We start from the raw sequence: 23,942 nt of genomic DNA, 5'->3' as shown, positions 1-23,942 counted from the left end.
AATAGCATTTTTGCATTCATATTTGGAAAAGACTGGCATACGTGTGGAACTAAGGTAGTAGCAAAAGAGGAGGTGCCAATCAGAGAGACATGATTTCAAATACCTCTTTGAACCTTGGTTTCCCATCTGTAAAATGGATATGTTGCATGGTTGTTGTTAAGTTTAGATGCTGCAGATGTTACATCTGAAATATAATATGTACTCATGATCATCATGATTATTAGTTCTGCTACCCTCCTTTACACTACATTTTCTATAGAGTTCATGGGTTTGAGGCTAGATCCCCCAGAGAATAAACTTTTATGTAGAATTGTGGAGGTATCTGACAGAAGTTTCCTCCATTGAAACAGTCATTCAGACTAGTGGGAGAGAAGATAATCTGACATCTTTATCTTCATTCCAATCCAAACAGAGGGTTCTCTTCCCTCTGGACACAAGATTACTTACTAAATTACTTGAAAGCCCTAGGCACTATATTTAACAGGGTGATAAGATTTGCTTATAATGCATTGGTTTGAATTTAGGCCAAGTGCTGTGTTTTGTCTATAAGAAAGGGCTTGGTTCCCAATGGTGCCATTTTTTTCAAATGGCACCACTGGCTTTTCAGAGTGGTTGGAATATTCATGCGTGTGTGGCTAATCTCACTAATACCTACCCACTATCAGTAGTAGCCTTGACTATAACCAGACAGGGAGTAAGAAGACACAGAGAATCCTGTGCTGAGCTTTGTTGTCACAAGTGTCTGAAGCAAATGACCAAATTGCTGTCCCTTCTCTGATTAGATGTGACACGCAGGGTCACCTTGTAGACATATAGTTGAAGGGAAATGAAAGACATTGTTCTTTGCCCTCTGCTTTCCCCTACTCCTACATACACACACGCACACACACACACACACACACACACACACACACACACACACACACAGAGAGAGAGAGAGAGAGAGAGAGAAAGAGGAGGGAGACTGTGAATTTGCCCATTAGTACATGCAATACTCTCTCTGGCATGAGGAAATCAGTATCCTTACTCTTCCCCAGGCTACAGACCTTTCCCTTCCCTTCAATTGAGTATGGAAGGCAGAAATGAAACTTGTTTTTATTTTATTCACATCTACTTAAAGGCATGTTTAATGAAAGAATAAGAGCCTGCTAAGGATTTAAGCATTTAACTAGATAAATCAGTCATTAAAGATTTTGAAGACTTTTTAAAGCCTAAAAATAGGCATCATATAGATAGACTACAAAATACATAACAATTCCCCTGCTGTTTTGTTGTTGCTGTTGTTGTTGTTGCTATTATTTTCACATTTTTGCTATTGTAGGCAACACTGTGTTTGATAGTCTTAACATAAATCTTATTCCTCAAAAATGACTTATAGATGACCTCCAGCAACCCAAAAAATACGTTCACAGCTGGGTGCAGTGGCTCATGCCTGTAATCCCAGCACTTTGGGAGGCCAAGGCGGGCGGATCACAATGTCAGGAGATGGAGACCATCCTGGCTAACTTGGTGAAACCCCGTCTCTACTAAAAATACAAAAAATTAGCCAGGCGTGGTGGCGGGCGCCTATAGTCCCAGCTGCCAGGGAGGCTGAGGCAGGAGAATGGCATGAACCCGGGAGGCAGAGCTTGCAGTGAGCCGAGATCTGGCCACTGCACTCCAGCCTGGGCAACAGAGAGAGACAGCATCTCAAAAAAAAAAAAAAAAAAAAAAAACGTCCAGACACGGTTTTATAGCACGGGCTTGTCTGTAGATTTGATGTCTAAGCCACTCATCATCTTCTCAAACAAGATGACCTGAGAAGAAAAGAAAGTTTGACAGTGGGAAAGGTGAAGCCTATTTAGTACAGGATGAAAAAGACACTGCAAGTCACATTTTGATCTGAAAGTTTATGAGATCTCAAGGCAGAGAATGGAGTGACATACCTCATTGTCTTCTGGATGAAGCCAAGCTCCAGGCAGGTACAGTGTTTTCTGAGGCCCAATATTCCAATATCGCCCAAGGTTACGTCCATTGATGAACACGAATCCATAATTCCAGTTCTGAAAGGAATGGTGGCTTGAGATTTGGAAATAGGTTCACATTAGCAAGGTAAAACCTAAGGCACTTGGGGAGTGACAGGAAGATTGAGATACCTTATGGCACTCAAAGGGAGGTGAGTTTAGAGTGGGATATGTTATAGAACTTCTATCTTGCTGTCTAGGAATGAAAGAGAAAAACATAAATAGAACCAACCCTTTAATGGTAAGGCTGCTATTGTTCCTGTTGTGTGATATATAATGTTATATATTTTAAAAAGCAGATCTTCTACTTCCAGAAATAAATATCAGGTAATAATGATGAACACCACTGCTGACAGTGGCTATTAATATAAAAGCTGCACATTTTAAAAGATCTGCTTGCAATATAATGAAGAATTACAGGACCAAGATTTAGAAGAAGAAAATGGAGAGACAAGGAGACATCCAGGCAGTTTTTCCACTAGAGGTACCTGCTTATTCTAGGATATAACAAAACAGTCTAGCATATAAAATTAGAGTCTCTGAAATGCTCCAAATTAAAGGGCAAAAGTTGCTGGACCAGATTTCAAATAAAGTAGTTATACGCTACATATGAGAGAAGCATCAAAAACATAAGGTATTGAAAAAATAAAAGAAAAACGATGGATAAAGATATATAAACCCTAACTAAAAGGAAGTTGCTACAGCTCTGTTAATATTCAGAAAAATAACACTTTAAGGCAAGAAGCATTATTAGAGATAAAGAAGGACATTTCATGACGGTAAAATTCTTAATTTACTATAAATGTATATACAACATACATAAGGAAGATAAAAGCACAGATTCAAAACATATCAGCGAAATTGACAGAATAATAAAGAGAAGTAAATAAATTTACAACCATAGTGGGAAATTTTTATACAACCTTTCAATAGTCAATAGGCAAAGCAAATAACAACCAATAAAGATATAAAACATTTAAAGGAAGATGATTAACAAAATTGAACTAATCGACATAATAGAACATTGGTCTAACATCTGCAGTATACACATATTCTTTCAAGTATACCTCAGAATATTTACAAGCTTGATCCTATGTTAAACTAGTCTTCACATAAACTTCTCAGACTATAATGCAATTACGCAAGAAATTGATAACAGAAAGATAACTATAAAATATCCAAATTCTTGGAAACTAAGAAAAGCACTTCTAAATAAACCATAAGTTTAACAAGTAATGACAAAGGAAGTTGGAGAATATTTGAATTCTTTGATGATGACAATAAAATAGATAGAAATCTGTAGGGTATAAGACTATCAGCAGATTTTTCAGCAGAAACCTTGCAGGCTAGCATGGAATGGACCAATATATTTAAAATGCTGAAAGAAAATCAACTGGCAACCAAGAATACTACATCCAGCAAAACTGTCTTTCAAAAATGAATAAGAGATAAAGACTTCCAGACAAAAACTGAGGGAGTTCATCACCACTAGACCTGCTTTACAACAAGTGCTAAAGGAAGTCTTTCAAGTTGAAAAGAAAGGACCTTAAACAGTACCAAGAATCCACAAAAAGTATAAACTTATTGGTAAAGATCATCAAGTTTCTCCCCAGCAACAACATGGCCCCCAGAGTGGCCTGCAGCTTTCTGGACAGTGCCGCCAGGACATCCAGTGCCTTAGGTTGAATACTACCTGCCAAATGGCACCTTCAGTCTACACTATTTCCCTTAATAGGAGAAGAAAGTACAGCCCTACTATAGCAAAGTTCTGGTCCCAGGGAAGCTTGTCAATGTCCCCCAAAACATGGAAGTTGTCATTATGGGCAAGTCCTTGTGAAGCATGTGACCTTCAACAATCCACACAGCTGTAAGAAGGAAAAGTGAAATTCCAACTTACAACTTAGAGGTGAAAGAGCAAGAGTAGGTATTTTATAATTCCTAGCAGACTCAAGAAGATTGGCCCTAACCTGCAGGATAATTTGCAGACCTTCTCTTTTGTTGGGCTTAATTTGCCTGCCAGCTCCTTACAAAATCATCTTTAAGACATTCTAAAATGCCCATACTGAAGTCAACTTGATACCCTCAGAGAAGCACCTACATGTGAAGTGCTCACCTTTGTATCCGCTGTTTGTTATGGAAGCTTTATTATTTTTTAGATAGAATTTGCAGTTATGATTAAAATGTTAGGCTAACATGGCAACCCTAAAGCAGCAATTATCCAACTAAGAAAACACTAAAATGATTCATCTCTTTCTATATAGACATCGCTTGTCTTACTACAACTCATTTTTTCTGTATTTCAATATGAACCATTACCCATATAATAGAAAGTATAATATAAAAGTTAATCATGCACTGATAGGAAATATGACTTATAATTATGTACATTCTGAATTCTTGCTATGAAGGATGTAATTCCTCAGTCATGAAAATAGAATATATTAAATGTATTCTTATTCTATGTGTAAACAAAAAAAAGTATGGGACTCATTTCCAGGATAGGCAAATCCATAAAGATAATAAAAAAAATTGCTGTTGCCAGGGGGTGGGAGAAGAGGAAAATGGGCACGTAATTGCCAAATGGTTATAGGGTTTCCTTTAGGGTAATGAAAATGCGTTGGAACTAGAGACAGTGGCTGCATAGCATTGTGAAGGCACAAAATGCTACTTCATTGTTCACTTTAACAGAACTAATTTTATGTTATGTAATTTTACCTCAAAAAATCTTTTTAAAACTTATGGGATGCAACCAAATCAATGCTTAAATGATGATTAATAACCTAAATTCATATAATTAAAGAGAATAAAGTCTGAAAATCCATTATCTAAGTATCTATGTCAAGACATTATAAAAATAAAGCAAATTAATCCCAAACTAAGAAATTGAATAAACAAAATAATAAAGATACTGACAGAAATTAAAGAATCAGAAAATAAATATGTAACATAGTAAGAGTCACAGCCAAACACTGTACTTTGAACAATTAATAAAATTGATAGTGTTCTGGTGAGAATTATCAAGAAAAAAGAGTTCATCGATACCCTATAACAAATGACAAGGGGAATGTTACTACCAATTATCTAGACATCAAAAACGGTATTTTAAAGGCAACATATTTGAAAATTTAGATGAAATGGGAAAATTTCCAGAAAAATATATTTTCTCAAAGCTAACTTTAAAAGAAACAAAATGTGAATAGTACTTTAATCTTTCAATAATTGAATCCACACTCACAAACTTTCTCAAAAAGAAAATGCCAGCTCTAGAAGGCTTCAGTAATGGGCTCCATTAAACGTTTAAGAAGTGATACTCACACAAATTCCCCTTCGTACATCCTTTACGAGAGCCCTAAACCCTGGCACCAAAACCTGACAAAGACATCTCAGTCATGAACAGAAACACAAACGAAGTCTTAATTATTTATCACAGACAAGCCCTACATATAATCCAAATGTTCAGAAAAAGTAAAATGGTTAAATTACAATGTATTTACTAAATGAACCCAATCCAACAGTGAAAATGAACAAATCACTGCAACATCGATAAATGGCTCAACCTCACAATGTTGAACAAAAGAAAACATATTAAAAAGAAGATGCCCTGTATGATTCCATTTACATAAAGTCAAAATAGGAGACACTGGCCTAGGATGTTAGAAGTCAAGGCAGCAGTGACCTATGGAGAGAAGGGGGACAGTGGTTGGGAGGGGTGCCAACGATATCGTTAAATTTCAATGATAATTATATGGTGTTCACTTTGTGATCGTTTGCTGATCTGTACATTCACATTTTGTACGTTTACGTTATCTGTGTGTATTTATACAGAAAAAGATATTCTAGGTAAAAACTAACCTACCAACTCACCCCACGCAGAAAAAAAAAGCAAGTTGCAGAATACATGGTACAATTCTATTAGTGTAAAAATAATTGTGTACGTGTGTGTTCAGGCAAAGTTATATATAAAAATGTACCACTGTTGGCAGTGTTGAGTTCTGAGAAGCAGAGACTAATTGGAATGGGAGTGGGTTCAAAGGGGAACTTCATGCTTTGCTCTCTCCTTCTTGTTATTGTTGGAATTTTTAACTGTGTTTTGATGTGTTATTCTCTAAATAGTGATAAATTAGGAAGACTGATCAATGTTGGAAGGCTTGGTTGGAGATGAGGAAGAAGAGGAAAAGAAGAAATGGAAGTATTCCTCCAGGAACACTGGCTTTGCTTCAGGACTCTTTAAAGATAAAATTGGTGTTTGGAACACCAGGGCAGCAGAGGGCATCACCTACCAGCAGGCTCAGGAAGGTGTCCTTGGGAGAAGGGCCAGCCTTCAAGGTCCCACGGTAGAAGGCCGGGCCCTGGTGACTGTCTGGGACAGGCTTCCAGGTGGCAGAGCGCAGCCTGGAAGAAAGGCCAAGCCAAGGGGGAGAGGAAGTCCCCTTCCCAACCCAGTTCCCAGTGCCCACCCCAGGTGGCCTGGGCCGAGCCTAAAGTTCTCTTTCAATGAGCTAGAGTAGACTAGATGCGTTAAGATCAGAATCAGGACACTTGTTCCAGGGCCCTAGTTCTGATGCTGAAGCACCCGACAGCCTGGAGTACATCACTCAGTCTCTGTATCTTGGACTCTTTATCTGCAATGAGGAATCTGAAATCTCTGAGTTTCCTGATCACTGAAGTGTGCACTGGGGGCCAGCCGGAGCATACCCCTCAAAGAAGCTCATTTTCATCTCCAGGGAATAGATGGCAAAGCCCTCCAGGGAAGAGTTATTGATGCTGACAGATCCAGTTATTCCTGCAGATGCAGATGGGACGCAGAAAAGAGAATATGAGCCAGGACTGGATATTCTCTAGCATCTGGGACAAAGCAATGCAGACCTTGTACATGCCTTAGGACAGGGGCTCAGCCAGGAGGGCAAACATTTGTCTGACCTGCTGTGACTGAAAGGTTCTAGCTATATGTTTCCATGCTACCAAGAAAGTTCCCCCACTTAACACTGGAACTTTTCTTGAAATTCCCAAAAGGAGACTGGCCCTGCTTCAGGACAAGCCAGCATGGAACACACTGGCTCCACCCTCTGGCCCTGGAGATCAGAGAAGGCAAGACAAGGGCGAGGGGCGGATTTTGCATCTCTGCTCCCAGGACCTGGGTAGCCCACTGCTGAGAGGCTGGTTTCCCCACCCCTCCCCACCCCCGACTCCATGCATAGCCCGGGTCTTCGGTTCTGAGTAACTAAGGAGAAGCCGCAGCCAGAGCCCACCTTTCTGCTCATTCTGTATTTGCCATGAAAAATTGACTCGTCCTTGATTCTCCACCAGGATCCTCAGGTATCGGCAGTCCTGCTGGGACAGGCCAGGTCATGGAGACCACGCAGCCGTGGAGGGTGTCTACCCGACAACCCATTTTTTCGCTGAGTTCCACATGGAGAGACACATGGGAGAATAGGAGGCTCCAGAGCCCCGCAGTCTCCCCTTCACCTAAGGACTGCCTTGTGTTCCTACAGGCAATCTTGCCTTCCCCCTCTGCTGATCCTAATGGGAAAGGCAGAGAGACTAGGCTGTGCCTTTAACCAACTCTAAAGGCACAGAAATCCAACCAGGGGCTGAGGACAGGCTCAGGGCTTAGTGAGGAAATCCCCCTCCCCTCCAGCACGCACACGGTAGCTCCTGAGGGGCCAGGGCCTGGGAGGCACTTCGGCTTCCAGTCCTGCACACTTCCTGCCGTGGCCCCAGGTGAGGAGCACTACCAACAGCAGGGGTGGAGAAGGGAGGCTGACTGTCTCAGGACCAGGCCCCGTCTGCATTTGAGGGGGGTCAAGGGCATCACCTGGACTCTCAAATTACATACCCTGAGTTTGGGAATGTGCAGGTCCTTATTATTCTCATTCAGAATCCCTATCATTGTCTCATCCAAAAACACCTGCAAAAGAAGAGCCGGCGTCAGACTGCTAGGCCCACCCGAAGAAAGGGAGAAGAGAGGCTGTGGTTTCAGCAGAAGGAGGTGAGTATGAAAGCAGGGACCAGCCGTGGTGCTCACAGATGGCATGAAGCTGCGTGCAGGCCCCAAGAGACTCAGTGGTGATAAAGCAGAAAGCAAGTCTATTTGGCCTGACTTTTTAGTCCCAATGCCTCCCATATAGTAGGTCATCAAATAGCAACGTGCATCCTCAACCAACTGCCCTGCCCAACAGCATGGGGAGGTGACGCATTTTGCTTCCCACACAGACAGCCTGCTGGCCCTACCTGTGCCATGTCGTGAGCGTGGGCATGGAGGCGGCCTCCAGAGCGATGGACTTCTCATACAGGACAAGCCCGTAGGACTGGCCGCTCCCATTGTTTATGGGAAGGTTCTCCATGTTGACGGGATGGTGCGACCTGACTGGCTATGAGGAGAAATGGCAGGAGCAGAAGTCCAAGGGCTGAGCAGTCAGGATCCTCCTTCCTAAGACCCTGTCATTTGGTGTGGTCCCACCTAATGGTCCCCAAGGGTTCTTTGAATGGGAAATGATAAAACAGATGGCATGTGACACTGCTCTGTGCTTATGTCTCCACTGCCCAGGAAGGAAACTCAGGGAACTGCAGGGCATGGTGATGAGGCCGCAATCGCTATCATCCTAAGAACTGATTAACAGAGGAAATAGATGGGGCACAGGGGCTCACGCCTGTAATCCCAGCACTTTGGGAGGCCGAGGCAGGTGGATCACTTGAGGCCAGGAGTTTGAGAGCAGCCTGGGCGACATAGTGAGACCCCACATCTACAAAAAACTTAAAAATGTAGCTGGGCGTGGTGGTGCCTCCTGTAATCCCAGCTACTCAAGAGGCTGAGGCAGGAGGATTGCTTAAGCCCAGGAGTTCAAGGCTGCAGTGAGCCATGATTGTGCCACTGCATTCCAGCCAGAGCCACTGAGCAAGACCCTGTCTCAAGAAAAAAAAAAAAAAAAAAAAAAAAAACAGTAAATAAATTGTATTCTAAAATAGTTGAAGTCTAGCAATGAATTATGCACCAAGCGAATGTTTATTTCATTACATTAAATTTAGTTATATTAAATAAATGTAGTTTCTTTAGTGTACCAGTCACTACCTTTTCTCTAAAACAGTGACAGCAGAGGTAAAAACCAATGTGAATCCAAGGGTTACAGTTTCAGTTCCAAACACCTTTCACCTTTCTTCAAAACAGGACAGGAAGGCTGATGGAAGAGGAGGAGCAGTGACCCGGGAGGTTCAGGCCCAGCTGCTGGTGAAGCGCGGGCAGAAGCTAGTCTCCCAATCCCAGCTTAGCAGCTTTTCCTGCATGGATTCCGTAAGGACCACACAGTCCAAACAAGAGCATCTCCAGACAGGTTCATCTAAGCGGGAACCCAGGATCCTCCGACATCCTGCTGCCCCTCCCCTGCACACTGACTCCAAGGTCAAACCCCTCACAGTCCACCCGGAAGGAGCTGGTGGCTCTTGTCCCACAGTTCTAAATTTGAAGAAAATGCAGAGGATTTGTTTTCCCACTTCCTGATAAAAAGGTTTCCTGAAGGAATCCCTCCCATCCCTCCAGTGGCCACTCCACCTCCTGTGGCCAAGCAGCACTGACCTCACTTAAGTAGGGTAGGGCATCCCACAGCGGGAGGTACAGCGACGGTCTCATGGGGGGATACACAGCCTTGGGAGTAAGTTTGGGTACTTGGGGCAGGGGAGTTGCTGCAATGGAGATGGGGCACAGGGTGAAAAGTGCCTGAGATGACCACTGCCTTCTCTAAGCCCCCCATGCCTATCCAGCATGGCTTTTGCTTTCATATTGGGGGTTAACCATGTCATCCATGGTACTAAGAGCTTTACAAAGAGTAACTCAATCTTCACAGTCATCACAGGAGACCAAGGTTACCACCTTTACGTTTCAGTGAAGAAACTGAGGCTTATAAAACGCTTAGAACCCCTTATTTTAAAAATCACACAGATTTTAAGCCCAGGGTTTGAAGTTAAGGTTGCCCTTGTTCTCAGGAGCTCGGTGTAACTGCTGTCCACAGGGGAGACCCAGCCTTCCTCACTTTTCCACAGAACAGAGACTCCTCATGAGGAGGGCTGGCCCATAAGTTAAAGGGGTGCTGAGTACCTGAGACAGATTCAAAGAGTTTTTGAAGCTTGAAATATTTTTCCGTGTAATCTCCAGCCTCCGTGAGCATAGCATCATAGTCTGCAAGACACCAGGGCCAGTCACCAGCCATGCAGTCTCCGCAGAAGGCCCTGTTTCAGCACCACTGGCAGGAGATGGCCAGGGCCACTGAGAGTGAGACAAAAGGAAGACGCCTTCCATCCCACGTGGGTGTGTGATGCCAATCTAAGGACATTCCCCACAACTCTTCCTGGGGACCTGAGGCTGCCATGACACTGGGCTTGTCCCCATTTCACTTTCTAATGCAAACTTGTTCAACCCACAGCTCATGGGCTACAGGCAGCCCAGGATGGCTTTGAATACAGCCCAACACAAATTCATAAACTTTCTTAAAACATTTTGTGTGTTTTTTTTTTTTTTTTAAGCTCATCAGCTATCATTAGTGTTAGTGTATTTCATGTGTGGCCCAAGACAATTCTTCTTTTTCCAATGTGGCCCAGGGAAGCCAAAAGAGTGGACACCCCTGCAACGGGTACTCTTTTCTTTGCTCAGTCTGTATCGCCCGGCCGTGCAGGTCTGTGCCTTTACAGCAGTCACCCTTCCTACCCTGCCTCTCTTCAGAGGTTCAAGCCAACAGGGCAGTATACCAGATGCATGAAGCGGAGCTCTAAGTCCTGGAAAGCCTGTCTACCGCAATGACAGCCTGTTGGGGCATTATGAACATACAGAGGGAAGGAAAGTAGATAGGAAAATCCTCAGTACTCAGCATAGATTATAGGTCAAGAACCCAGTGATGCCAGAACAGGCTTCCGGAGCCTCCTCTGTAAAGCCCCAGCACTGCCCATGCTGGAGAGGCTACTACACCAGCAGACACTTGCCATAGCTGGTGACGATGCCGGTGTGCTTCCCGAAATATGTGGCCCCGTTCATGAAACCAAAGTTGGTTCCACCATGGAACATATACACATTGAAGGAGATCTCATATTTGATGAATTCAGACACAGCATGTTCAACCTCTGCAAAGGGGAATATGAGAACATAGAGAATGTTAGAAATTAAGAGGAGACAGAAGTCTCTGGCAAACTCTTATCATTTCCAACCCCACTCCACAATCAGTTACAGTAACTCCTTGCTTCACAGCTATACACATTCTTGGGAATGGAGACTTTAAGTGAAATGATATACAACAAAACCAATTTTTCTCTCAATTTTATAATGAAACAATTTTGAAGAAAACAGTATTATATGAGGATATTCTGTGCATCATTTTGTTTAAAGTTTCCAAGAACCTATTGATGACGTTAAAGACCTACTGTAAATGTTTTCTCATTCAATCGCTACAAAGATTCCAACAAAGAAATAGGCCGAATTGGCCAGAACTACTCTAGGACACCGCATCCTGTCAATCCCAAGAGATTTTTGAACTTTTTTTTTTCCAAAATATTGACATAATTTGACTCTAAACTACATCTATTAAATAATAACCTAAGAACTCTCATGTCACTTAAATATCCAATTTTCCTTAAGTTTTTTGAAATCGTACGTATAATTAGTATACCCTCATTACTACCTTCCAGTATAATGTTTCTGGCAACACCGACTTGGAAACACTGCGATAGTCCACAAATGGTTGCTCTTAATCTTGTCACAAAAACTTCCATTTTGTACTGTGTTTAAACAGCTACAATCATCTCTCCACTGGCCACAGTAGGAAGAAGAAGGTTAAAAGTCATTTAGAGTGAGAGTCAATTCTGGCTGTGCTCTTTACTATTTGTATGACCTTGGGCAACCTATTTTCTTTCTCAACGCCACTGCTTCCTGATCTGTTAAATGAATGCATTAATTCCAACTGTATCATGGGACTGATGAGAAAATTCATTGATGAGGTAATATATGTGGAAAAAAGGCACAGTGCCTGCCGTACAAGAGGCCAGAAAACTGTTATTTGGTGGTGGTGGTGGTATTGCTGCAGACATTATTGTTAGTGGTAGTGATGGTATTATTGTTGGTGTCATTGGTGGTGATAGTGGCATTTTCTTTTGACTTTTTTTCTATTTTTCAACCCAAAACAGGCTTTTCTCAGTCCCCAAGTATTTTTCAATGTTTTTCTGTACTTCAGATACAAGTGGACTTGTTTTCATAATAGCTCTTTCAAAATATCTTCTGTAGACACACATGGCTATTAAGTAAACAACTGCCAGGCATTGCTCTAAGTGGCAGCACTTAATCCTCACACCAGCCTCATGAGGTCGGTTTTATGATAATCCTCACGTTAGGATGAGGTCACTGAGAATTAAAATGGAGGAAGCCTGCATGAGGTCCCAAGGCTAGCGCTGCAGAGCTGGGATTAAAACCTGATCTCTTTGGCTCCAAGATCCGTGCTCTTGGCCATCGCTGCATGTTGTCCCGACTATTATTAGTGCTTAGCTGACAATGCCATAGACAGGGCCTATGCACTGCTAGAGATGATTAATGTTCAACCTTCCTCAGAGACGTCACATTTTCAGAGAAGCTTCGGTGACCACCTAACCTTACCTGGGCAGGTCTCTGTCTTTTCTATCACTGCACCCTGTTTGTTTGCTTCAAAGTATCCACCAAACATGGAACTATATATTGATTTACTCTGTAATGATCTGTGGACCTCACTAACTTATACTCTGTCGGGGGTGGGAACCATGTAATTTCTATCCACCAGAGCATCCTCAGGGTCTGGCTGAGTGCTTGTATGTAAAAAGTTGCATGAATATCTATGGCTGATCAAGTGAATCAATTAGCAGAGAACTGTATGAATGAGTTCTCATGGGACCCGGGGCCATCTCTTCCTGGAGTCAAACACTGCAAAACACTCACCCTTTGCATCTTTAACATGGTGCTTATCTCCCCATCTGTCAAACCAGCCGACCCAGTATTCCATAATCAGAAGGGGCTTATCTCTCTAAAAACAAACCAAAGCAAACACTAAGTCTGGCAAAAAACAAAAAAGAAAAATCAGAAAAGCTGAATACAAGAGATGAGAACTTAAGGAACTCATGCTTTTCTCCTTTTTCCCAATTCAGAGCTTTCCCTTTTTGATCCAGTATTTCTTCCCCCAACCCTTGGCCATCATTCATAGCTCTGGTTCCTCCACTCCTAAATGTCCATGGTCTCCAGCTTCATGTGCCTCCCCACTATACCTGGAAAGCACCATCAGCAATTTCAACCCTGTCTCACCCAAGGCTGGTGTTGAAAGAATGGGTTTTGGATACACAGGGACCTGACCGCAATTCCTTATGTAGAAACTCAGATTCCACAGGCTTTCAGCCTGACACCTGCATTCCACTTCTAGCCTAGCATTTTCAGTGCTGCTGAATAATGTAGATTCTGTTTTTAAAAGGTGACACCACCTCTACAGTAGGCCTGGCTGTTGCTGTGCCATGGATATTAAAATGGAAGATCATAGCTGAGCTTCTTCTGGGTGATATGTCAGCCACTCAGCATGCATTTTCAGCTGCACTCCTGGAGTCCTCTGGCATACTGCTGCTCTAAGATGGTCTCACTCTAAGCCCAAGAGTTGTCAACCTAGGACTTTTGTTAGCTGCTCCCTGGATTTGGATTATGATGTTTTCCAGTTCCTATGTTCTCTTCTACTTCGGTTTCATCTCTCATTTCCTGCATCCTTCAAACACTCCCATAGAAAAGATGAGTGGAAAATAAATATTCTGAGTCCTTAAATGTCTGGCTATCAACACAATTAATATTTAGACTGGGTATAAAGTTCTAAGTTAAAATTCATTTAGCCTCAAATTTTAAAGGCATATGCCATTGCTTCCTATTATCCAATATTTTACAATCGTATGCCATTCTAATTATTTTTGCTTGGCATGTAGACCTGTAGTTTTTCTCTCTGTAGGATGCTAATTTCACAGTCTAGGTCTTTTTCATCACTTACTGTGCTTACCATTTGAGGTAAACTTTTCATCTAGACATACAGATACTGCAGTTAAAGGAAATTCTTATGTTATTTGCAATTTCCTTTCCTCCATGCCCTTTGTCCACTCTTTTTGCAGCCAGTATTAATACGATGCTGGGTCTCCTACAATAATGCTGTAAGACGTTTATCTTGTCTCTTTTATGTTTTGTTGGCTTATACTAAAAGTAATATCAGGAAATTTTATCATCTTTACCTTCCAACTTCTATATTTAATTTTTAATTTCAAATATTAGATTTTTAATTTTGAAGAGTTGCTTTTGGTTCCCTGATTGTCCCTCTTACTTAACAGCCCACTCTTGTTCAGGTATAATCTTATTCATATCTCTATGCATATCAATAAGCCTTTTTACTACTCTATTCTGTTGCCTGAATTAACTCCATGTTCTGATTTCCATTTTCTTCATTTGTAGTTTAATTATTTTCTCTTTGTGAAATTTTATTAAATAAATACAGATCCTTAATTTTCCATTTGTATTCAAGAGGAAAGACTGACTTCCGGTGTTAAAATTGTACTGTGGACTTGATATTCTCCTCCTGGAAATCTTCCAAATCAAAATAAGGACTGAGAAATGGAAACACAAACAACATCCTCTGTGAAGCTAAGAGACATCTGAAACTTCAAAATATAAATTAGGAGGAAGAAGCGCAAAAGCATTGAAGGTCTACCAGGGGTTCAAAATAAGTAGAGAGAGAATGCTCTTTGTCGAAGATTTTAGGAAAGACTAACAGCACAAATTTCTCCCAAGTAAGAAGCGTACTCTATAGTGCAATACCAACCATTTATTATCAGTTACAGAATAGGGTGCACAAGCTGGTGAAGGGAATGCACTTTACATAATTCAATGTGTCAGAAGCTTAGAAGGACAAAATTACGGAAGAATCACAGATAAGAACCATAAGGAGGAAGAAGTTGCTGCTTGTGAGGCATCTGGGACTGGTCCTGCATCTATACTGGCTCCCTGGGAGGATGGAGAAAGCAAAAAGGAAGATGGGTAAAGATAAAAATTCATCCCTGCCTACAGCAGTATGCCACTAAGATATATTGTTAGCACAGTCACATGCTGTCTCTCACAGCAACTTCTCTCGAGTCTTTGAGCCAATAAGAACTCATCTCCATCAAAGATGAGTAATAATAAAAAAGAAACAAGAATAGAATCTACTTTTAAAATTCTAATAAAAAAGAGTTTTTTTCTTTTTTAACAGGGAAAGAAATTAGAGGAGGAACACCAAAAACTTTCTATAGCATAGGTCAAAATAGTGACCCAAAAATATTGTTATAAAGTTAAAAATCCCAGTGAAACAATCACTTCTATAAATAGAGAGCATAAAAAGAGAACCAAAAGTACTCAAGGAAGACATGATAAGAAAATATAAGGAGCTAAAATATGACCTGGCGAAGATTTTTTTAAGGCAGATAAAATAGAAAATATTAAGTCCAAACTGGAAGCGGCTAAAAGGAAAATAAACATTGTGAGGGACATGAAAAGAAAAGGAGTGAAAAGTGAGCACAGTTAAAATGAACAGAGAGTAGAAAGAATGAGAAGGAAATGGATGCAGGAGATGTGAAAATAAGACAGAAGAATTTTGCATTACATATACTTGTGTCCCTAAAGAGAACAAACCAAAATTTTTTAAAACATATTTAAAGACATAATCAAAGACTCACAATTTCCAACAATCATGATCTATGTTATTTGGACCAACCCTCTCATTGAGGATTTTTACAAAGTTAAATCAAATATAACATCACCATAGATACAGCTGAAAAGAGAATTCGTGTATATGAAAATAAATCTGAAGAAAGTATCCAAATAGCAGCAAAAGTAGACAAAAATGTACAAACTAAAGAGATATACAGCACATCTGAGAAGGTTTAATGAATTTAGCTGGAATTCCAGGATGAGAGGAGTGAGACAACAGAGCAGAAGCAATATTTGAAGAACTACTACCTAGGAACACATACATTCTAGAAGCCTGACAAACTGGAATAATAAATTAAAAGATATTCAGAAAAGACATAGTTCAACTGCAGAAAACAAAAAAAAAAAACAAAAAATTCTTAGTAATAAAGGAGGAAAAAAAAGCCTGACAGAAGACCTCCCCGTAACAGCAGTGAAGTTGGCAGACTGTGTGCTGAAAGAAAACTGCCGCATTAGAATTCAGGGCCAGGAAGAGACTGAAGCCTAAAAACAGAAAGTCTGCCATAAACAGACATCACTAAAGCATTACTTCAAGCAGAAGAAAATTGATCCTGAGTAGAATCTCCAGGATATGAAAAATAATAAAAAGCAAAAAGATAAATATTGGGCTAAAACTAAAGGAATATTGATTGTATAAAACAAATACATAATATTTTTAGAGTTTTAAAAAGATAGAAATCAAATACAAGAAAAATCCAGAAGATGCATCTGATGGCGTGGCCAGAGTCAGAATGCTTTTGCTCTGAGACACTCGTACAATCCAGGCAGAAAGCAGAACTTTGGACTGCAGGGGATTCAGTACTTAACATTAAAATTTCAAGGATGACTTTTAAAAGATAAAATCAGACTCTATAACTCCAGAATGACATAGGAAAAAACAGATTTTTTTAAATAGTCGAATCCATAAAAAGAAGCCAAGATTGTAAAGAAAAATAAAAGAAACATTTAAAAGCAGGCACATAATCAGATGGTAGGTTTATCTTCAGTCTAACAAGAATTACACGAAATATGAGTGACTGAGAGCTCCAAATAAAGGTTTAATTGTGTCAGACTAAAATAAAAATATTCAACTAATTTCTGATCTCTAATAAGAGAGATGTCTAAAGAAAAATGTAGAATTACAGCAAGATTAAAACCCAAATGTGGATATAGAAAATGATACACCATTCAAATATTAATCAGAGAGGTCTGGCATAGGAATATCAATGACAGACAAAAGTGACCTTAAGACAAAAAGCAATACTGCATACAAAAAGGATGACTCCCTAGTGATAAAATTTCATGTCCATGAAGATAAAACAAGTCCACATTTACATAGCCTCAAAATACATCCAGCAAGCTTTGATAAACTTGCTAAAGTACAGGTAAAATACTAAGGACTACTGGTAGAAATATGCAAATCTGCAATTATGATAGAAATATTAACACATCTCTTTCAGTGACCAATACAACCAGCCAAAAAAACAATTGGAAATAGAAAATTAGAATAACACAATAAATAAAACTGACATAGAACTTAAACAGAATACTGCACCCAGTACCTCAAAATACATTCATTACAAACACATAGGGCATTTACCAAAACTGACCATTGATAGGACATAAATACAAACAAAATTAAATATAAAAAATAAAGACTCACACCTAAAAATTGAAAACAAATGAATCTAACTCTACACCAAGTTGGTAAAACAATTACATAAAACAAAGAAATTATTCCATGTAACCTTAGTACATAGAATTTTCACTACACATTCTCTGTGTGATATACCTTAAAGATAAAAAGAAAAACCACAGAAATCTTTAAGATCATTAGATTTTCTTATTTTCAGTAATACTATCAGTGTTATTTCAAACCTATTATGAATATATTGTAGAATTAAGTGAATAATAAAATTGTGAATGTTGTTATCAACTATGATGTCCAAAGTCAGAGAAAAAATAAAAATATAAATCAGAAAAGTTAAATATAAGTTCTATAATTCTAAATTTGTATTTTTTTTAAAAAAAAATCAATGAAACCACAATTTTCTCCTCATTTAAAACATGCCAATATCCTGGCCCTACACACTGAAAATGCTTAAAATTAAGAGCAATTTGATAGTAAGCACAGCGTGTATTCTACAGAAGTAACAGGGTTCTTAGGAGAAATTGCTATTTCTGGGCTAAGGATTGGAAATATCAGGTGAGTCTGGGACATTGTATTTGGCTGGAAACCAAGTAAACTATGAAAGACTGATGGGGTCATGTCAGAGGAGAGAGGAGCCAGGTGGAAGGTGCTTCCAGCAGGCCAGCGAGAAGCCACTTTAAGCTTCAACAACATAATGACTAAAATTGATAAGAAGGCATTAAACATATTAAAAAGTCATGAATTAATAATCAAAGAAACAATTTACAAAAGTTTGAAAAGGTACAGCGTATGTTTTCTGACTTCAGTGAAATAAAGGAAAAAAATAGAAAAACTCCGTATGTCTGAAAATTTAAAAATTAACTTCTAAACTTACTCATAGGCCAAAGAAACAATCATATTGAATACTCACACTAGTCTGAATTACAGTATATCAAATATACCAAATATAAAACTCATGAACTAATGAGAAATTTATACCCTTAAATGTTCATAATAAAACATACAGATAAAATGTGAAGGCTAATTACCCACCTCAAGAAATTAGAACAGCAAAGTAAGCCAAAAATAGTAAAATAAATAAAGGAAATATAAACCTAAGAGTAGAAGCAGTGAAATTGAAATTAATTTGCAATAGAGACAATTTAAAAAGAAAAATTGGTTCTTTGAAAAGAACCGACATGCTTCTGATGAGACTGATAAGACAGAGTAAAAACGAATAGATAACTAAGATCAGAAATGGAAAGACCTGCACAAATGATACAGCCATTAAAAACAAGAACATAGTGTACATAATTATATGCCACTATATTTTAGTTTGAGTGAAATGGACATATTCCTAGAAAAACTGTAACAACCACATTTACTCAGAAGGAAATAGACTTCTGAGTACAGCTCGAGATATAGCAGTGGGAAAAACATAAATCCCATCCTCACAGCAAGGACAAAGCTTGAAAAACTAAATTCGTGGCTTCTTGGGTCCATCAGAGAATCTAGGTCACAGAGCAACCAAATACCTAAAATCCATGGAAAACCTGATGCCTGCAGGAAGAAGCTGGCCCCAAGCCACTTGCTTACAATATAACACAAATAGACCATATTAAAGAAGTGCGGAAGACAGTGTGGGCCAGCGTGAGAGTATGAAGTCAAGGGAGCCGAGACGGATGGCGGCTGACACCCTCATGCTGGCTTTAACTCCCCAAGTCTACCAGTTATTCTGAGGGGAGATTCAGGAGAATCCTGGGCAAGTCTCTGTTGCGGGCTGAATTGTGTCCCCCAACCAAATTCACATGAAGGCCTGACCCTCAGTATTGCAGAATGTGACTGTACTTGGAGACAGGCCTTTAAAGAGGTAATTAGGTAAAAGGCTGTTAGTGTGGGTCTTAATCCCACGTCACTGGGGTCCTCATAAGAAGAGGAAATTTTGACACACCAGGGTCTCATGTTCACAGCAGAAAGACCATGTGAGGACATGTTAAGAAGGTGACCATCTGCAAGCCAAGGAGAGGCCTCAGAGGAGAACACCCTCTGGACGCCTTGATTAACATGTGGTCGATAGGGGCCGGGCACGGTGGCTCATGCCTGTAATCCCAGCACTTATGGAGGCTGAGGCGGGCGGATCACGAGGTCAGGAGATCGAGACCACGGTGAAACTCCGTCTCTACTAAAAATACAAAAAATTAGCGGGGCGTGGTGGCGGGTGCCTGTAGTCCCAGCTACTCAGGAGGCTGAGGCAGGAGAATGGTGTGAACCCGGGAGGCGGAGCTTGCAGTGAACAGAGATGGCGTCACTGCACTCCAGCCTGGGCGACAGGGGGAGACTCTGTCTCAAAAAAAAAAAAAAAAATGTGGTCAATAGGATGGGCCCTAATCCAATATGAGTGGTGTCCTTACAAGAAGAGGAGATTAGGACGCAGACACACACAGAGAAGAGACCATGTGAGGACACAGGGAGGAGAAGACAACCGTCCAACAAGCCAAGGAGAGAGGCCTCAGAAGAAACCTACCCTGCCGGCACCTTGATCTCAGACATCTAGTCTCCAGAATGTGAGAAAATAAATGTCTGCTGTTTAAGCCACACAGTGTATGGCCCTTCGTTATGGCAACCCTAACAAAGTAACACAGCTTCCTTGCTGGTGCTGGCTGAGGGAAGGGAGCCACCCCCACTGCCAGACCTTCTCTCAGCCCATCTTCCCTAGGGAACAAAAGCCCCAATCAGCTGAGAAACAGCACAGAAGCTGACACTTAAGGGCAGCTTAACTGGATAAAATCCATTGCATCTGGGAAAACGGGTGGGGGATGCACGATCCTTGGGAAAGGAGGAACACATGCTAGGATCAGATCTGCTGCTAGAAGAAGAGGAGCAGGAGCACCAGCAAAGGCCACGCCCCTCAGCCCCAGAGACAGCATCTGCTGACAATAAGACATAATCAATAAGACATAATCAGAACATCAGGGAAAGCCTTTCTCCCTCACCAGCAGGTTAACCAAGCTGGAGAAAAAGTAACACGTACTGTAGCTGAGAGAGCCACAAGCAACAGATTCTCTGTGGGACACAATGCAAAGGCGAGACTCAGAGGGGAATGTAGACATAGAGAAAACAACCTCTGCCAAACCAGCACTTGCCCTCGACACAAGGTACCACCAGAAGCATCTGAAGCCCATGATGCACGAAGGATAACACAGCAACAACAAACCTCACAACCAGCCCAACTCCAGTCGAGGGGAACACAAAATCCCACGTGGCCTAGCAGAATGAAAGGCATGCTGATCTCCAAGACAGAATCTATGTCCTATGCATGCTGTGCAGTTTTCAATAAAAAATTATGAGACATACAAAAAGGCAAGAAATAACACACTTGGAAGAGATAAAGCAATCATCAGAAACAGATAACACAGATGTTGTAACTATCACACAAGGAATTCAAAACAACTATGATTAATATATCTAAGACTACCATGGAAAAGGAAGACAGCATGCAAGATCAGATAGATAATTTTGGCTGAAAGATGAAAACTGGAGTGCCATTACACTCCAGCCTGGGCAACAAGAGTGAGACTCTGTCCCCCCCCCAAAAAAAAAGAAATTGATGAAAAAAAGAAATAAGTTTCATGAGTCTTATTTATAATGTGGGTGGAGGGTGGGAACAGAGCCCTGGAGCTGCAGTCTTTGGCTAGGCCAGGGGGCCACAGCGTGCGGGAATGGAAGGAAAAGGAAGGCCCTCAGGGGCGGGGTAGCGGGGCTGGGAGCGGAGGCAGAGGCTCACAGTGGCCCAGCCGGCCAAGGCGTGGGGGCTGGATGTCATCCTGGGCACAAAGGACAACCAGGAAAGGGTGTTAAGCAGAGGAGACTGTGACCAGGCCTGGTCTTGAAGCACGCACTCTAGCTAGTCTGTAGAGAAAGGACAGATGTACTCTCTGGAGGCTGTAGAGAAAGGACAGATGTACTCCCTGGAGGCTGTAGAGAAAGGACAGATGTACTCCCTGGAGGCTGTAGAGAAAGGACAGATGTACTCCCTGGAGGCTGGGCTGTGGCTTGCCCTTTGTAACTGTCACAGAAGGTCACCCACTGAGAGGAAGGTGGGAGCCGCTCAATCCACCTCTGTTAAATCAGTGCAGGTACAACCCTTATCCCTTCCCAAAATGTGTATGCTGTGGCGGGAAAGGTTAGCCCCACCAGAACTCCCTAGGAGGCCTCCGTGAGCAACGCGCATAGCCGTCTCTGAGCTCTGTCTTCACAGGGGAAAGGGAACATCATCTCCCTCCGATTCCCACCACCCCTCACCCTTCCCACTCATCTCCATGACGTGATCCACAAGCGGAGGTGACATAAGCAGGGTTTCCTCCTCCTTCCCCACCCCAAAAGGCTCCCAAAATAGCTCGGAACCTGCCGAGGACCCTGGGTGAAAACCTGCGGTCTTCTTGTCAAACCTGTTTTCAGCTACCAGCTACACAGGCAGGGGAGGCCATGGTAGGAGGAGCTGTAAAACCCTGCCTGTCTAAAACGTCTTACCTGGACTTTATGAAGCTGACTGAAAGTATTCTGGTGAAGTTTTTGCAAATTGATGGCGGCCAGCACTGCATAAAGAAGAGAGAGGCCCAGCTGAGGCATGGGACGAGTGCTGTCAGGGAAGGGAAGGAATCCGCCCCGGCCTGGATGCACGCAGGAGGAGAGCCTGCTCAGCAGTGAGGATGGCGAGAGGCTGTCTGGATCCCACTCTGCCACATACAAAGGGCTGCCGTGGCCATCGCCACATCCCTGACACTTGTGAGGACACTCACTGTTAAAATTAACCACACTCTGTGCAGAGACCTGAGCCAGGCCAAGGCTCCCTGACATGATTAGACTGGAAACCCAACGCAGGCCTCCTGGCCCCAAGCTCAGCACGTGTCCCAGTGTGTCACGCCTCCTCGGAAGAGCCACTACTCAGGAGGCAGAACGGCCGCCGCCGGCAGCAGCTCGCCCCGCTGGCCCGCTCACACCTGGGCGTGTCCCTCACTATTGCCATCTGATGAGTCTGTCCTGAATCTTCCTGCCACTTAATTCTCTAGGATTTCCTAAGTGTCCACACGGAGGCTTGGGCGGTAGGATCCCAGGAATGGAACCGGATCTAGGCGGGGTTCCTGACACAACACCCATCTTCTGGTTCTCCCTGTGGTTTCCCAAGTTAGTGGAGACGGCCCTGATCCCAAGCCAGGCCCAGCACCAATGCAGATTTCTTGCCACAGAAAAACTATGGGAGATGGAAAGGCATCCTGAGAACAGAGGAGTTCCAGTGCTGCTGTGTTTAAAGATGGCAGGAGCAAGGCCAAGAGAGGGAGCTGGTGAGTGGCCCTGAGCCTTGACCTTGAGTCCTCATTTATTGTAACATCGAACTCCAGGATCCATCCCAGTGGACACGGGAAAAGCAGGTATCGAGATGCACTTGGTTTTCTCTGCAGTGTGTTCAAGATTTACACGGGCTGGCTGACAGCCCTGTTCTCCTGTGTACTAACTCTAAATGTGTACCTCCTTTGGTGTGGCCGCTCAGCACGTGTTTCTCACCATCAGAGGTCAAGAGAAGCTCCACAATCCCTCTTCTCAGCAGGGCCTGTTGAGAAAATTAACCAAAATGAACCCAGTTCCCTCATTCTCATGGGAAAAAAGAAATACATACAGCTCCCCATATTCATGGGTTCTGCGTTCATCGGTTCTGCAATCACGGTCAGAAATATGTTTTTACTTTTTTAATTTTAAATTTTTTTTAGAGACAGAGTCTTGCTGTGTTTCCCCGAGCTGGAGTGCAGTGGCACAATCATAGCTCACTATAACCTTAAACTCCTGGATTCAAGCCATCTTACCACCTCAGCTTCCTGAGCAGCTAGGACTACAGGCACACGCCACCATGTCCTGCTAATTTTTTTTCTTTAGTAGAAACAGGGTCTCACTATGTTGCCCAGCCTGGTCTCAAACTCCTGGACTGAAGTGAGCCTCCTGCCTTGGACTCCCAAAGCACTCAGATTACAGGTATGAGCCACCACACCTGGCCAAAAATATATTTCTTAATTGCATCTGTACTGAACATGCACAGGCATTTTTCTCATCATTATTTCCTAAAGAGTACTATATAGCAACTATTTATGTAGCATTTACATCGTATTGGGTATTAGAAGTAATCTAGAGATAAGTTAAAGTATATGGGAGAGGCCAGGCATGGTGGCTCACGCCAGCACTTTGGGAGGTCGAGGCAGGCAGATCACTTGAGGTCAAGAGTTTGAGACCAGCTTGGCCAACATGGTGAAACCCGGTCTCTAATTAGCCAGGTGTGGTGGCGCATACCTGTAATTTCAGCTACTCGGGAGGCTGAGTCACAAGAATTGCTTGAAACCAGAGGTAGAGGTTGCAATGAGCCGAGATCAGGCCAGTCTAGGCGACAGAGTAACACTGTCTTAGAAAGAAAAAGAAAAAAAGCCTATGGAAGGATGTGCATGGGTTGCGTGGAAGTGCCACATCATTTTATGTCAAGAACTTGAACACCGACTGATTTTGTGTCCACGGGGGCCCTGAAATCAAT

General features: G+C 42.0%; 1 protein-coding gene across 1 annotated transcript in view; it reads right to left on the bottom strand.

Moving 5' to 3' along the window:
• Positions 1 to 1,083: 1,083 nt before the first annotated feature.
• Positions 1,084 to 23,942, bottom strand: part of GLB1L3 (galactosidase beta 1 like 3) — a 38,165-nt gene continuing 15,306 nt past the window's right edge. Inside the window, 14 exon segments of the mRNA XM_058446248.1 lie at positions 1,084 to 1,796; positions 1,926 to 2,042; positions 6,284 to 6,395; positions 6,699 to 6,786; positions 7,253 to 7,331; positions 7,840 to 7,911; positions 8,235 to 8,278; positions 8,281 to 8,374; positions 9,574 to 9,680; positions 10,093 to 10,173; positions 10,971 to 11,108; positions 12,943 to 13,027; positions 21,902 to 21,966; positions 22,898 to 22,979. Coding sequence (XP_058302231.1) covers positions 1,731 to 1,796; positions 1,926 to 2,042; positions 6,284 to 6,395; positions 6,699 to 6,786; positions 7,253 to 7,331; positions 7,840 to 7,911; positions 8,235 to 8,278; positions 8,281 to 8,374; positions 9,574 to 9,680; positions 10,093 to 10,173; positions 10,971 to 11,108; positions 12,943 to 13,027; positions 21,902 to 21,966; positions 22,898 to 22,979 — 1,230 coding nt within the window. The 3' untranslated portion in view covers positions 1,084 to 1,730.

Source organism: Hylobates moloch, unplaced genomic scaffold (genome assembly GCF_009828535.3).
Source record: "Hylobates moloch isolate HMO894 unplaced genomic scaffold, HMol_V3 SCAFFOLD_11, whole genome shotgun sequence".
NCBI classification, from domain to species: domain Eukaryota; kingdom Metazoa; phylum Chordata; class Mammalia; order Primates; family Hylobatidae; genus Hylobates; species Hylobates moloch.
This window is presented reverse-complemented; position numbering and strand designations above follow the sequence as displayed.